Source organism: Pongo abelii, chromosome 15 (assembly GCF_028885655.2).
Source record: "Pongo abelii isolate AG06213 chromosome 15, NHGRI_mPonAbe1-v2.0_pri, whole genome shotgun sequence".
Lineage (NCBI taxonomy): Eukaryota > Metazoa > Chordata > Mammalia > Primates > Hominidae > Pongo > Pongo abelii.
The window spans coordinates 38,235,575-38,248,960 of record NC_072000.2 but is presented as its reverse complement, the minus strand read 5'-3'; the positions used below and the strand labels follow the sequence as shown (position 1 = coordinate 38,248,960).

The 13,386-nt window shown below is 44.1% G+C and overlaps 1 protein-coding gene across 1 annotated transcript in view; it reads left to right on the top strand.

The window, feature by feature from the left end:
- The window catches only part of SNX6 (sorting nexin 6), a gene marked incomplete at its 5' end in the record, with an annotated part of 66,491 nt that overhangs the window by 26,355 nt on the left and 26,750 nt on the right, over positions 1-13,386 (top strand). Inside the window, 2 exon segments of the mRNA NM_001133163.1 lie at positions 4,038-4,133; positions 8,520-8,625. Coding sequence (NP_001126635.1) covers positions 4,038-4,133; positions 8,520-8,625 — 202 coding nt within the window.

Sequence of the window (13,386 nt, the reverse complement as noted above, 5' to 3'; positions counted from 1 at the left end):
TTTTTTTGAGACGGAATCTTGCTGTGTCTCCCAGGCTGGAGTACAGTGGCATGATCTTGGCTTACTGCAAGTTCCGCCTCCTGGGTTCACGCCATTCTCCTGCCTCAGCCTCCCTAGTAGCTGGGACTACAGGCGCCTGCCACCAAGCCCAGCTAATTTTTTCTATTTTGAAGTAAACACGGGGTTTCACCGTGTTAGCCAGAATGGTCTCGATCTCCTGACCTCATGATCCACCCACCTCGGCCTCCCAAAGTGCTGGGATTACAGGCGTGAGCCACTGCGCCCGGCCCAAGTTTTCTTTTTCTTTTTTTTTTTTTTAAGATAGAGTCTCGCTCTGTCGCCCAGGCTGGAGTGCAGTGGCACAATCTCGGCTCACCGCAAGCTCCGCCTCCTGGGTTCACACCATTCTCCCGCCTCAGCCCTCCCGAGTAACTGGGACTACAGGCGCCCGCCACCATGCCCGGCTAATTTTTTGTATTTTTAGTAGAGACAGGGTTTCACTGTTAGCCAGGATGGTCTCAATCTCCTGACCTCGTGATCTGCCCGCCTCGGCCTCCCAAAGTGCTGGGGTTACAGGTGTGAGCCACTGTGCCGGGCCCCAAGTTTTCTTTTTAAAGAGTCATTGGAAAAGGCAAGAGTAGTTAGAAAAGGCTCAAGGCCTTTTTTTTAGAATGTTTGTATTTTTCTTTTTTTCTTTTTTTTTGAGACAGTCTTGCTCTTTCTCCAGGCTGAAGTGCCGTGGCGCAATCTCGGCTCACTGCGATCTCCTCCTCCCAGGTTCAAGTGATTCTCGTGCCTCGGCCTCCCGAGTAGCTGGGACTACAGGCGCATGCCGCCATGCCCACCTAATTTTTTTTTTTTTGAGACGGAGTTTCGCTCTTGTTTCCCAGGCTAGAGTGCAATGGCGCGACTCGGCTCACCCACAACCTCTGCCTCCTTGGTTCAAGCGATTCTTCTGCCTCAGACTCCCAAGTAGCTGGGATTACAGGAATGCACCACCATGCCAAGATAATTTTTGTATTTTTAGTAGAGACGGTGTTTCTCTATATTGGTCAGGCTGGTCTCAAACTCCTGGCCTCAGGTGATCCGCCCACCTTAGCCTCCCAAAGTGGTGGGATTACAGGCATGAAGCCACCATGCCTGGCTAGTAACATGCTTAACTATCATTCTGTCAATTAATCTACTCAAGTTCTACTGAAATAGCTGCATTACTACTGAAAAAGTGTCACTTAAACTACCTTGAAAAATACAAACAGGCCAGGCGCGGCTCACGCCTCTAATCCCAGCACTTTGGGAGGCTGAGGCAGGTGGATCACCTGAGGTCTGGAGTTTGAGACCAGCCTGGGCAACATGGTGAAACCCCCGTCTCTACTAAAAACACAAACATTAGCTGGACGTGGTGGCGCTCGCCTGTAATCCCAGCTGCTTGGGAGGCTGAGACAGGAGAATCACTTGAATGTGGGAGGCGGAGGTTGCAGTGAGCTGAGATTGTGCCACAGCATGGGTGACAGAGTGATATTCTGTCTCAAAAGAGAAAAAAGAGAAAAGAAACTAAAGTTTTTGAGTAAGGATGAGATGCTCAAAGTTTGATTTTAGAAAGCTGTCCCAGGCAACAGAATGGATTGGAATAAGATGAGAATTATTAACTAATACTTCAGTCTAGGAAAGAGATGATGAAGACTTCTACTAGGAGAGTAGGAGTGGAAAGGGACAGTTTTAAGTCATTTGCTGTTAGAATTTGAGCTATGAGAGAAAGGAAGAAGTTACAAATTTCAAGATTTTAATGAGAAGTATGGAATTTTAGGGAACATGTCGGAGACAGAGAGACTGTTCAGATGAAGGGGCCACAAATCAAAGAGGGAAGACAGAAATTTTGGAGATTAGATGTGGTTTTTTTTTTTTTTTTTTTTTTTTGAGACAGAGTCTTGCTCTGTTGCCCAGGCTGGAGTACGGTGGTGTGATCTTGGCTCAGTGCAACCTCTGCCTCCCAGGTGCAAGCGATTCTCCAGCCTCAGCCTCCCGAGTAGCTGGGATTACAGGCACGTTTCACCATGCCCGGCTAATTTTTTTTTTTTTTTAGACGGAGTTTCGCCCTTGTTGTCCAGGCTGGAATGCAATGGTGCGATCTTGGCTCATGGCAACCTCTGCCTCCTGGGTTCAAAAGATTCTCTTGCCTCAGTCTCCCTAGTAGCTGGGATTATAGGCGGATGCCACGACGTCCAGCTAATTTTAGTATTTTTAGTAGAGAGAGGGTTTTACCATGTTGGTCAAGGCTAGTTTTGAACTCCTGACCTCAGGTGATCCACCCACCTTGGCCTCCCAAAGTGCTGGGATTACAGGCGTGAGCCACTGTGCCCAGCCCAGAGATTAGATTATAATGAGCACTGTGTTAGACTCATCTAATGTGAGGTTACAGTTACAGTCTCCATGTAAGGAAATGATGTGGGCAATTGGATATAACATATAAGGTTAAGGAAAGAGCTTACGGGTAGTATTCTAGTCTGTTTGGCTGCTATAACAAAATACCTTAGACTGGGTAATTTATAAACAACAGAATTTATCATTTACAGTTCTGGAGAATGGGAAGCCCAAGATCAGCGTGCTAGCAGATTGCGTGTCTGGTGAGGGCCCTCTGCTTCATAGGTGGCCCTTTTTGTTTTGTCCTCACATAGCAGAAGGAAGGGGCAAGAGGGTAACATTCCCTCAGCCTGTTTTATAAGGACTAATCCCATTTATGAAGGCTCCACCCTCATGACCTAATCACTTCTCAAAAGCCCCACCTATTTTTAAGAGATGGAGTCTTGCTGTATTGCCCAGGCTGAAATGCAGTGGCTATTCACAGGTGCAGTTGTAGCACATTGCAGCCTCAAACTCCTGGCGTCAAGTGATCCTCCCACCTCAGCCTCCTAAGTAGCTGGGACTCCAGGCACCAGCAACTGTGCCTGGCTCAGGCCCACCTCTTAATTATGATTACCTTGAGGGTTAAGCTTCAAGATATGGGCCAGTCGTGGTGGCTCATGCCTGTAATCCCAGCACTTTGGGAGGCCAAGGTGGTTGGATCACCTGAGGTCAGGAGTTCAAGACCACTCTGACCAACACAATGAAATCCCATCTCTACTAAAAATAGTCGGGCATGATGGTACATGCCTGTGGTCCCAGCTACTCGGGAGGCTGAGGCAGGAAAATTGCTTGAACCCAGAAGGCAGATGTTGCAGTGAGCCGAGATCACGCCACTGCACTTCAGCCTGGATGACAGAGGGAGACAGTGTCTCAAAAAAAATTTGTTTTCAGCGTATTAATTTTAGGGGGACACATACATTCAGACCATAGCGGTAGTGATAGAGATCTGTGAGTCATTTACATAAAGGTGGGCATTGGAGCAATGGAAGTATGTGGGGATTAGACGGATTGCTCTTTATGGGGTACCCTGATACAGCAAGTGCTAGGAGTCAAAGAGTTAGCTGCTGCTTGTTGGTTTTGCCCTTGGGGAACCATTCATGTTGTTCAAAGTCATCTTTTTTGTGTCCCTTGTGCTATAAATTGCTGACCCCAAAAGCCAGACGAGATACTTGGATTGAGTTCAGAGTTCCAAATGTGTAGGATATATATTCAGAGTTACTGCGGAATCATACAATGGTATATTGTGTCCCAATAAATTTCACATGTTTAAAGGAACTCCCGAGCTAAAATTTTAATTGTCTATTAAAATTTTATATAGCAGTGTTTGACAAAATATGGTGAGAGGGCTGCTTGCAACAGAATTATCAGATATGCTCATAAAATGTGAAATATCTAGGCCTTCTTGTAGACCAGCTGAACCTGAATCTTTGAGAGTGAGTCCTGAATATCTATATTATTACCAAACTCCTTTTTTATGCCCTAAAATTTGAAAATCATTGATGTGCATGATGAAATTGCCACTTTATTAAGATTAAAAACTAAGATCCTTTTGAGATTGCCATTTAAATATCAAAGAATAAAGGAGGCACTGCTTTCCATTTGTAACCTTAAAAAATGTTAAATTACCTTTCTTTCAGTTGAGTGTGCGAGGAAAAAATAAAAAAGAGAAACTTGAAGACTTCTTTAAAAACATGGTTAAATCAGCAGATGGAGTAATCGTTTCAGGAGTAAAGGTAAGATTTTATTTGATTAACTGTGGTATTAGTTGAGACTTCTTTTAAAAGGGAGATAGATTGAGATTTCAGATGTGCAGAATTAGAGTAAAAGACATTTGGACGGTTAGAATCTTTAGTCCTAGGAACAGGAGGAATCCCCCTGACCTAGATTCCTCTCTTTAGAGCATTCCCTTCTGCAACGGATGAGAAGTCTTAAGCCAAGGGAACTTGCCCAACTGGAGCCCACACCCCTTCCCTTCACATCAGACCAGGTTCCAGGTTTCTAGAATCCCCTGTTTCCCTACCCAAATCCCAAGCCTTGCAGTTCCTATGTGGGCAACTTCCTGAGTTCATGCCATTCGTGTGTATTCCATGAGTGGTTAAGGGGTTACCATGGGGCAGGTGGGTGGAGGGGTGGGACAGGGTGCAATTTGGAATGTCCACCCGCATGCATATGACATCCTCCTAGATGCAGGACAGACAGAGCTGCAGAGTGTACCAAGAGGTACTGCTTCTGTTTCTACATTTAACATTTAGCCTTGGAAATGTTAGGGGCAGACCTAGGTTCAGCTTTGGAGTTGGAAGATCTCAGTTGAGGCCGGGCACGGTGGCCCATGCCTGTAATCCCAGCACTTTGGGAGGCCAAGGTGGGTGGATCATTTGAGGTCAGGAGTTTTCGAGACCAACCTGGCCAACATGGTGAAACCTCGTCTCTACTAAAAATACAAAAATTAGCTGGGCGGTAGTCCTGCGTGCCTGTAATCCCAGCTACTCGGGAGGCTAAGGAACCTAGGAGGCGGAGGTTGCCGTGAGCTGAGATTTTGCCACTGCACTACAGCCTGGGCGACAGTGAGACCCTGTCTCTGTTGTCCTTGGGAAAAGTTACTTTCTTTTCTTTTTCTGGATCTCAGTTTTTCCATTTTCTCTTTTTTTTTTTCTGAGATAGAGTCTTGCTCTGTTGCCCAGGCTGGAGTGCAGTGGCATAATCTCGGCTCACTGCAACCTCTGCCTCCCAGGTTCAAGCAATTCTCCTGCCTCACTCTCCTAAGTAGCTGGGATTACAGGCACGTGCCACCACGCCCGGCTAATTTTTGTATTTTTAGTAGAGACGGGGTTTCACCATGTTGGCCAGGCTGGTTTCGAACTCTTGACCTCGTGATCTGTCTGCCTCAGCCTCCCAAAGTGCTGGGATTACAGGTGTGAACCACTGCGCCCAGCCAGATTTTCCATTTTGAAAATAGGGTTAATAATACTACACACCTTGCTTACTTATTAAAAAGATTGAATGAGATAATATGTGTGGAAAACACCTATATTTTTCTTTTTCTTTTTTATTTTTTTTCTGAGACAGAGTCTCGCTCTATTGCCCAGGCTGGAGTGCAGTGGCGCGATCTTGGCCCACTGCAAACTCCGCCTCCTGGGTTCACACCATTCTGCCTCAGCCTCCCGAGTAGCTGGGACTACAGGTGCCCGCCACCACGCCCAGCTAATTTTTTTGTATTTTTAGTAGAAATAGGGTTTCACTGTGTTAGCCAAGATGGTCTCCATCTCCTGACCTCGTGATCCGCCCACCTTGGCCTCCCTTGGCCTCCCAAAGTGCTGGGATTACAGGCGTGAGCCACCACGCCTGGCCGAAAACACCTATATTTTTCTTAATGATGTTCTAAAAATGGTATAAGAGTTGATTTATCTGAAGATTCTTACCATTAAAATATGAGAAAAATGTTTATATTATCAAGCAAATACTAGGAAAAAAAGAATGCAGCTTTGTCATCATTGCCTGTTTTTATAGACACATCCATAATAAAATCAGTGTGTAGAGTACTACTTGATTTATACTCTGATTTTTCAGAGACAAGTCAGTAGATACTTGACAGTGCATGTGCTGTGGCTGCTTTCCAAGAAGGACTCAGCTTACTTCCATTTGATGCTGCTTATGCATTAATATCAACCATTTTTCTTAGCCGTTAAATGTAAACCACTATGTTGATTATAATTTTGATAATTTTATTAATAAAGTAATAACATTTTTGAACACTTATAATGTGTTGATTGGTAGCCCACATTTTCTTGTGTGATCTTCACAACAACCCTGCCAGTTAGTTTTATCCATATTTTTACAATTAAGAAAACTGTGGCCAGGTGCGGTGGCTCACGCCTATAATCCTAGCACTTTGGGAGGCCAAGGCAGGCGGATCACCTGAGGTCGAGAGTTCGAGACCAGCCTGACCAACATGGAGAAACCCTGTCTCTACTAAAAATACAAAATTAGCCAGGCATGGTGGCGCGTGGCTGTAATCCCAGCTACTCGGGAGGTTTTTGAGGCAGGAGAATTGCCTGAACCCCGGAGGCGGAGGTTGCAGTGAGCCAAGATTGTGCCATTGCACTCCAGCCTGGTTGAAAGAGAGAGAACTGTTACATATTATGAATTATGAATTTCATTTTAATATTTATTTTTTACTTTATTTTGTGTTTTGAGACAGGGTCTTTTCTCTGTTGCCTTAGGCTGCTGTGCAGTGCCCCAGTCTGGGCTCACTACAACCTCTGCCTCCCAGGCTCAGGCGATCCTCCCACTTCAACCTCCCAAGTAGCTGGAACTATAGGTACGTGCCATCACACCCAGCTAATTTTTGTATTTTTTGTAGAGACAGAGTTTTGCCATGTTGCCCAGGCTGAACTCCTGGGCTCAAGTGATCTGCCTACCTCGGCCTCCCCAAAGTGCTGGGATTACAGGTGTGAGCCACCTGTAATTACAGATTTCAGTGACATTTTGTCAGTACTGACTCTTGCTGCTTGTGTTCTGTTGATATGGGTCTCCAATTATATCCTGTCAGCAGATGCTTTTTCACTTAATGATTGGTAATGTAGAAGGAGGTAAAATACAATTAATTTTATTTTTGTGCCAGGTGCAATGGCTCACTCCTATAATCCTAACACTTTGGGAGGCTGAGGCAGGTGGATCACTTGAACTCAGGAGTTTAAGACCAGCCTGGGCAACATGACAAAACCCTGTCTGTATAAAAAATACAAAAATTAGCTTGGCGTTGTGGCATGCACCTATAGTCCCAGCTACTTGGGATGCTGAGTCAAGAGGATTGCTTGAGCCAGGGAGGTTGAGGCTGCAGTGAGCCACGTTTGCACCACTGCAGTCCAGCCTGGATTACAAAGCAAGACTCTGTCTGAAGATAATAATTTTTATTTTTAATGTATATCTAGCTTTATTTCAAAAAAAAAAAATGAACGAACATTTCTTTTGGAAGACAGTGGTTAATCATATTGTTGCTCTCAGATAGTTTGGCCAGGTTCCTCAGTGCAGTCAGAAAGGGCCTTAATGACTAAGGCTAGGCAGCCTTCAGGAACGGCCAGTAGAATATATAACAGGCCAAGAAAAATAGATTTTCACTTCCGTCCACCAGAATTGTTTTCTTTTTCCTTAAAAGCAATTGATCACTTCTGCTGGCAATAATATGTTTATTGAAGAGCAAAATTACAGAGGCAGATCACAAATAAGAACATGTTTCAGAGTATAATATGTGAGGCCAAGTGAGGTGGCTCACGCCTGTAATCCCAGCACTTTAGCACTTCGGGAGGCCGAGGCAGGTGGATCACTTGAGGTCAGAAACTTGAGACCAGGTGGCCAACATGTCGAAACCCTGTCTCTACTAAAAAATACAAAAATTAGGCCGGGCGCGGTGGCTCACATCTATAATTCCAGCACTTTGGGAGGCTGAGGCGGGCGGATCATGAGGTGAGGAGTTCGAGACCAGCTTGACCAACATGGTGAAACCCTGTCTCTACTAAAAATACAAAAAGAAAAAAATTAGCTGGGCGTGGTGGTGCTTGCCTGTATTCTCAGCTACTCAGGAGGCTGAGGCAGGAGAATCACTTGAACCCAGGAGACTGAGGTTGCAGTGAGCCAAGATCGCACCACTGCACTCCAGCCTGGTGACAGAGCGAGACTCTGCCTAAAAAAAAAAAAAAAGAAAAAAATTAGCTGGGTGTGGTGGTGCGCACCTGTAGTCCCAGCTATTGGGACGCTGAGGCAGGAGAATCGCTTGAACCCGGGAGGCAGAGGTTGCAGTGAACCAAGATCACGCCACTGCACTCCAGCCTAGGTGACAGAGTGAGACTCCATCTCAAAAAAAAAAAAAAAAGAGTACAGCATGTGAACTTGGACCTATATGGGGGGCACTAAGCCTTCAGTTACAAAGTCATGGAAGATTTCTTACTTGATAGATAGAAATGCATGTCTATTAAAGCCTTGTTGGTGAAATTAGTATAATAACATCTGACTGAGGATAGCTGTGCTATTTTACTGATGATCTTTTATAATGATAAAGTTATTTATATATAAAACTAAAGCAAATAAGTGAAAAAAGTTTATATTTTCTTTTGATCTTATAGGATGTAGATGATTTCTTTGAGCATGAACGAACATTTCTTTTGGAATATCATAACCGAGTTAAGGATGCATCTGCTAAATCTGATAGAATGACAAGATCCCACAAAAGTAAGATTTTTCTGTGGCTAAAGCTTATTATCTTTTAATGAAATAATTATAAAGTTCATATTATAGTTTGAAAAAGTCTTAATATAGAGCAGTAGATCTCAAACTGGTCTGTTGGAGCCTACGCTCCATGGCCGTTTTATAGTGAGCCTGTGAGGTCAAAACTATTTTCAGCTGGGCACAGTGGCTCACGCCTGTGATCACAGCACTTTCAGAGGCTGAAGCGGGAATATCACTTGAGCCCAGGAATTCAAGACCAGCCTGAGCAACAGAGTAAGATCCTGTTTGTATTGCACCAGCCTAATACAAAAAGTAAAATTAGCCAGACATGGTGGCTCACAGCTGTGGTCCCAGCTACTAGGAAAGCTAAGGTGGGAGGATGCCTTGGGCCTGGGAGGTCGAGGCCGCAGTGAGCTGTGATCAATCGTACCACCACACTTCAGTCTGGGTGACAGAGTGAGACTGTCTAGACAGCAACAAAACAACAACTGTTTTTATAATGATACTGTGATAGTTTTTGCCTTTTTCACCATGTTGACATTTACACTGATGGTGGATAAAGCTGCTGCTGCGTAATTACATACAAATCAAGTCAGTGACAACAAACTGGACTAGTAGTCTCTAAATTCTTTCCGGCCATGCACTTGCCTTTTTTTCTTTTGCTTTTTTTGAGACGGAGTCTCTATCACCCAGGCTGGAGTGCAGCGGTGCAATCTCAGCTCACTGCAGCAACCTCAGCCGCCCGAGTTCAAGCAGTTCTCCTGCCTCAGCCTCCCAAGTAGCTGGGATTACAGGCACCTGCCACTGCGTCCGGCTAATTTTTGTATTTTTAGTAGAGATGGGGTTTCACAGTCTTGGCCAGGATGGTCTTGAACTCCTGACGTCATGATCCACCCGCCTTGGCCTCGCAAAGTGCAGGGATTACAGGTGTGAACCACCGCACCCGGCCACTTGCAATTTTTAAAACATGTGACTTTTACTTAAGAATGCCCTTGATGAAACAGTAAAAATTGATTGTAATCTCTACCCTTGAGTATACATTTTTAAATATTCTGAGTGATGAAATAGGAGGTATGCGTAAAGCACTTTGGCTACATACTCAAGTATGATGGTTGTCTGGAAAAGCATTTTAGTGATTGAGTTGTGATTGAACTAGCTAATTTTTTCATAGAACACTACTTTTAAAGAATGACTGATAAACTGTGTTTATGAATATTTGGCAAATGTTTTCTCAAAAATCAACTAATTATTTAAATTAGAGGAACCTGGCCAAAAATCAATCAGTTATTTCAAGGAAAACAAAGATAGTATTTGTTGCCAATGATAAGTCAAGCTTCAAGCAATAATTAGCATTTTGGAAAACTTTATCTCTCTGACCATGAGTTTACTTCCTAATAGATACTGGACTAGTAGTCTCTATGTTCTTTCCTGCCATGCACTTGCAATTTTTTTTTTTTTTTTTTTTGAGGCAGAGTCTCTGTTGCCCATGCTGGAGTGCAATGGTATGATCTCGTCTCACTGCAGCCTCTGCCACCCAGGTTCAAGCAATTCTCCTGCCTCAGCCTCCCAAGTAGCTGGGATTACAGGCGCCTGCCACCATGCCCGGCTAGATAGGCCAATAAAGACCTATATAGAGATTGATGATGATACCAGTGAATGTGATTTTTTTTTTTGAAATTGTACATTGAATTGTGTCACCACTTAGAACATCTGCATAAATCATTGGACCAGTGTTTTCTAAACAGCCAAGTGCATAATGCTGCAAAATCACATATGTAAAAGAACCACTCAAAGTGCAAAATAGACCAGTGAGGGTTTTTTTTTAACAGCTTTGTTGAGTGTAATTGATATCAGTAAGCTGCGGTAATCAAAGTGTACAATTTGGTAAGTTTTGGCATGTGTGAAATCCTTACCACAATCAAAATAATGAACACACACATCACCCCCAAAGTTTTCTTGTGGCCCTTTGAAATCTCTCCCTCTTGCCCTATCCCTAGGCTTTTTGTCACTATAGATTAGTTTGTATTTTCTAGTATTTTATATAAATTGTATCATACAGTATGTATTCTTTATTGTCTGGCTTTGAAACTCAAAAAACTATTTTGAGATTCATCCAAGTTGTTGTGTATATCGATAGTTCATTTCTTTTTGTTGCTAAGTAGTGTTCCATTAAATGGATATACAACAATTATTTATTTCTAGGTTTGGCTATTACAGATACAATTTATGTGAGCCATTTCTATATAACTTTTTGTATGGACATGCTTTCTTTCTCTTGGTTAATACCTAGAAGTAGAATGTCTGAGTCATGTGGTAAATGAATATTTAACTTTTTAAGAAACTACCAAAATTTTTTTCCACAATGATTGTACCGTTTTGCATTCCCACGAACAGGGCATGAGAGTTCCAGTTGCTCCACATCTTTGCCAACAAAGATAGTCAGTCTTTTTTTTTCCCCAGTGGAATTTGAAGTCTTTTTAACTTTATTCAAGTAGGTCAGTGGTGGTAACTCAGTGTGGTTTAGATTTGTATTGTCCTAATGACTCTTGAGGTTCAACATCTTTTCTTGTGTCCCTTCCTTCAGCTTTATTCTTTTTTTTTTTTTTTTTTTTTTTTTTGAGACGAAGTCTTGCTCTGTCGCCCAGGCTGCTGGAGTGCAGTGGCGCAATCTCGGCTCACTGCAAGCTCCACCTCCTGGGTTCACGCCATTCTCCTGCCTCAGCCTCCCGAGTACCTGGGACTACAGGCACCCGCCACCACGCCTGGCTAATTTTTTGTATTTTTAATAGAGACAGGGTTTCACCGTGTTAGCCAGGATGGTCTCAATCTCCTGACCTCGTGATCTGCCCACCTCGACCTCCCAAAGTGCTGGGATTACAGGCATGAGCCACTGCTCCTGGCCCCAGCTTTATTCTTGTTTTTTTGTTGTTGTTGTTGAGACAGGGTCTCGCTCTGTCACCCAGGATGAGTGTATTGGTGCAAACACTGCTCACTGCAGCCTCAATCAATCCTTCCACTTCAGCCTGCTAAGTAGCTGGGACCACAGGCATGCGCCACCATGCCTGGCTAATTTTTGTTGTTGTTGTTGAGGGGGTAGAGACAGGGTCTTGCTATGTTGCTCAGGTTGGTCTTAAACTCCTGGACTCAAGCAGTCCTCTCACCTTGGCCTCCCAAAGGGCTGGGATTACAGACATGAGCCACCAGACTCCTTTTTTTTTTTTTTTTTTTTTCCCCTAGACAGAGTCTCTCTCTGTCTATCCAGGCTGGAGTGCAGTGGCACAATCTTGGCTCACTGTACCCCCCACCCCCGTCTCCTGGGTTCAAGTGATTCTCATGCCTCGACCTTCCCCATAGGATTACAGGTGTGCGCCACCATGCCTGGCTAATTTTTGTATTTTTATTAGAGATGGGGTTTTGCCATATTGCCCAGGCTGGTCTCGAACTCCAGGTTTGAAGTGATCCGCCCACCTCAGCCTCCCAAAGTGCTGGGATTACAGGCGTGAGCCACTGTGCCCAATCCCAACTTTATTATTTATCAAAGTTGTTTTTGACCCTTCTTAGAATCTTTATGTTTTCTTTGTTTTTTGTTTTGTTTTGTTTTGTGTTTTTGTTTTTGTTTTTGTGAGACAGAGTCTCATTCTGTTGCCCAGGCTGGAGTGAGTGGCGTGATCTCAGCTCACTGCAACCTGCACCTGCTGGGTTCAAGCAATTCTGCCTCATCCTCATGAGTAGCTGGGATTACAGGCACCCACCACCAAGCCTGGCTAATTTTTGTATTTTTAGTAGAGATGGGGTTTCACCATGTTGGCCAGGCTGGTCTCAAACTCCTGACCTCAGGTGATCTGCCCACGTTGGCCTCCCAAAGTGCTGGGATTACAGGCGTGAGCCACCGCCCTCAGCCCTAGAATCTTTACGTTTTCTTTTTCCTTTTTTTGAGACAGAATCTCACTCTGTCACCAAGACTGGAGGCTGGAGTGCGTGACGTGATCTTGGCTCACTGCAACCTCCGCCTCACAGGTTCAGGCAATCCTCTTGCCTCAGCCTCCCGAGCAGCTGGAACTACAGATGCATGCCACCACACTTGGCTAATTTTTGCATTTTTAGTAGGGACAAAGTTTTGCCATGTTGGCCAGGCTGGTCTCGAACTCTTGACCTCATGTGATCCACCTGCCTCAGCCTCCCAAAGGAGGGAGCGATTACAGGTGTGAACCACTGCCCTCAGCCCTAGAATCTTTATATTTTCATATGAATTTTAGAATCAGCTGTCTTTTTCTATAAAAGTGCCTGCTGGGATTTTGATTGGGATTGTGTAGATTCTATAGATTAATTTGGAGAGAATTGACATCTTAACAATATTGATCCTTCTGGTACATTAATATAGCATATTTCCACTGAGTCGAGTCTTCGTTAATTTATCTCAGCAGTGTTTTGTAGTTTTCATTGTATAGATCTTACACATCTTTAGTCAGATTGGTTCCTGATTATTTGTTTTTTTATGCTATTATAAGTGTTATGTTTTATTAGGCTGGAGACAGTGACTCAAACCTGTAATTCCAGCACTTTAGGAGGCTGAGGTGGGTGGATCGCCTGAGCTCAGGAGTTCGAGACCAACCTGGGCAACATGGTGAAACCCAATCATTGCAAAAAAAATAGGCCGGGTATGTGGGCTCACGCCTGTAATTCCAGCACTTTGGGAGGCTGAGGCAAGGGGATCATCTTAAGTCAGGAGTTCGAGATCAGCCTAGCCCACATGATGAAACCCCA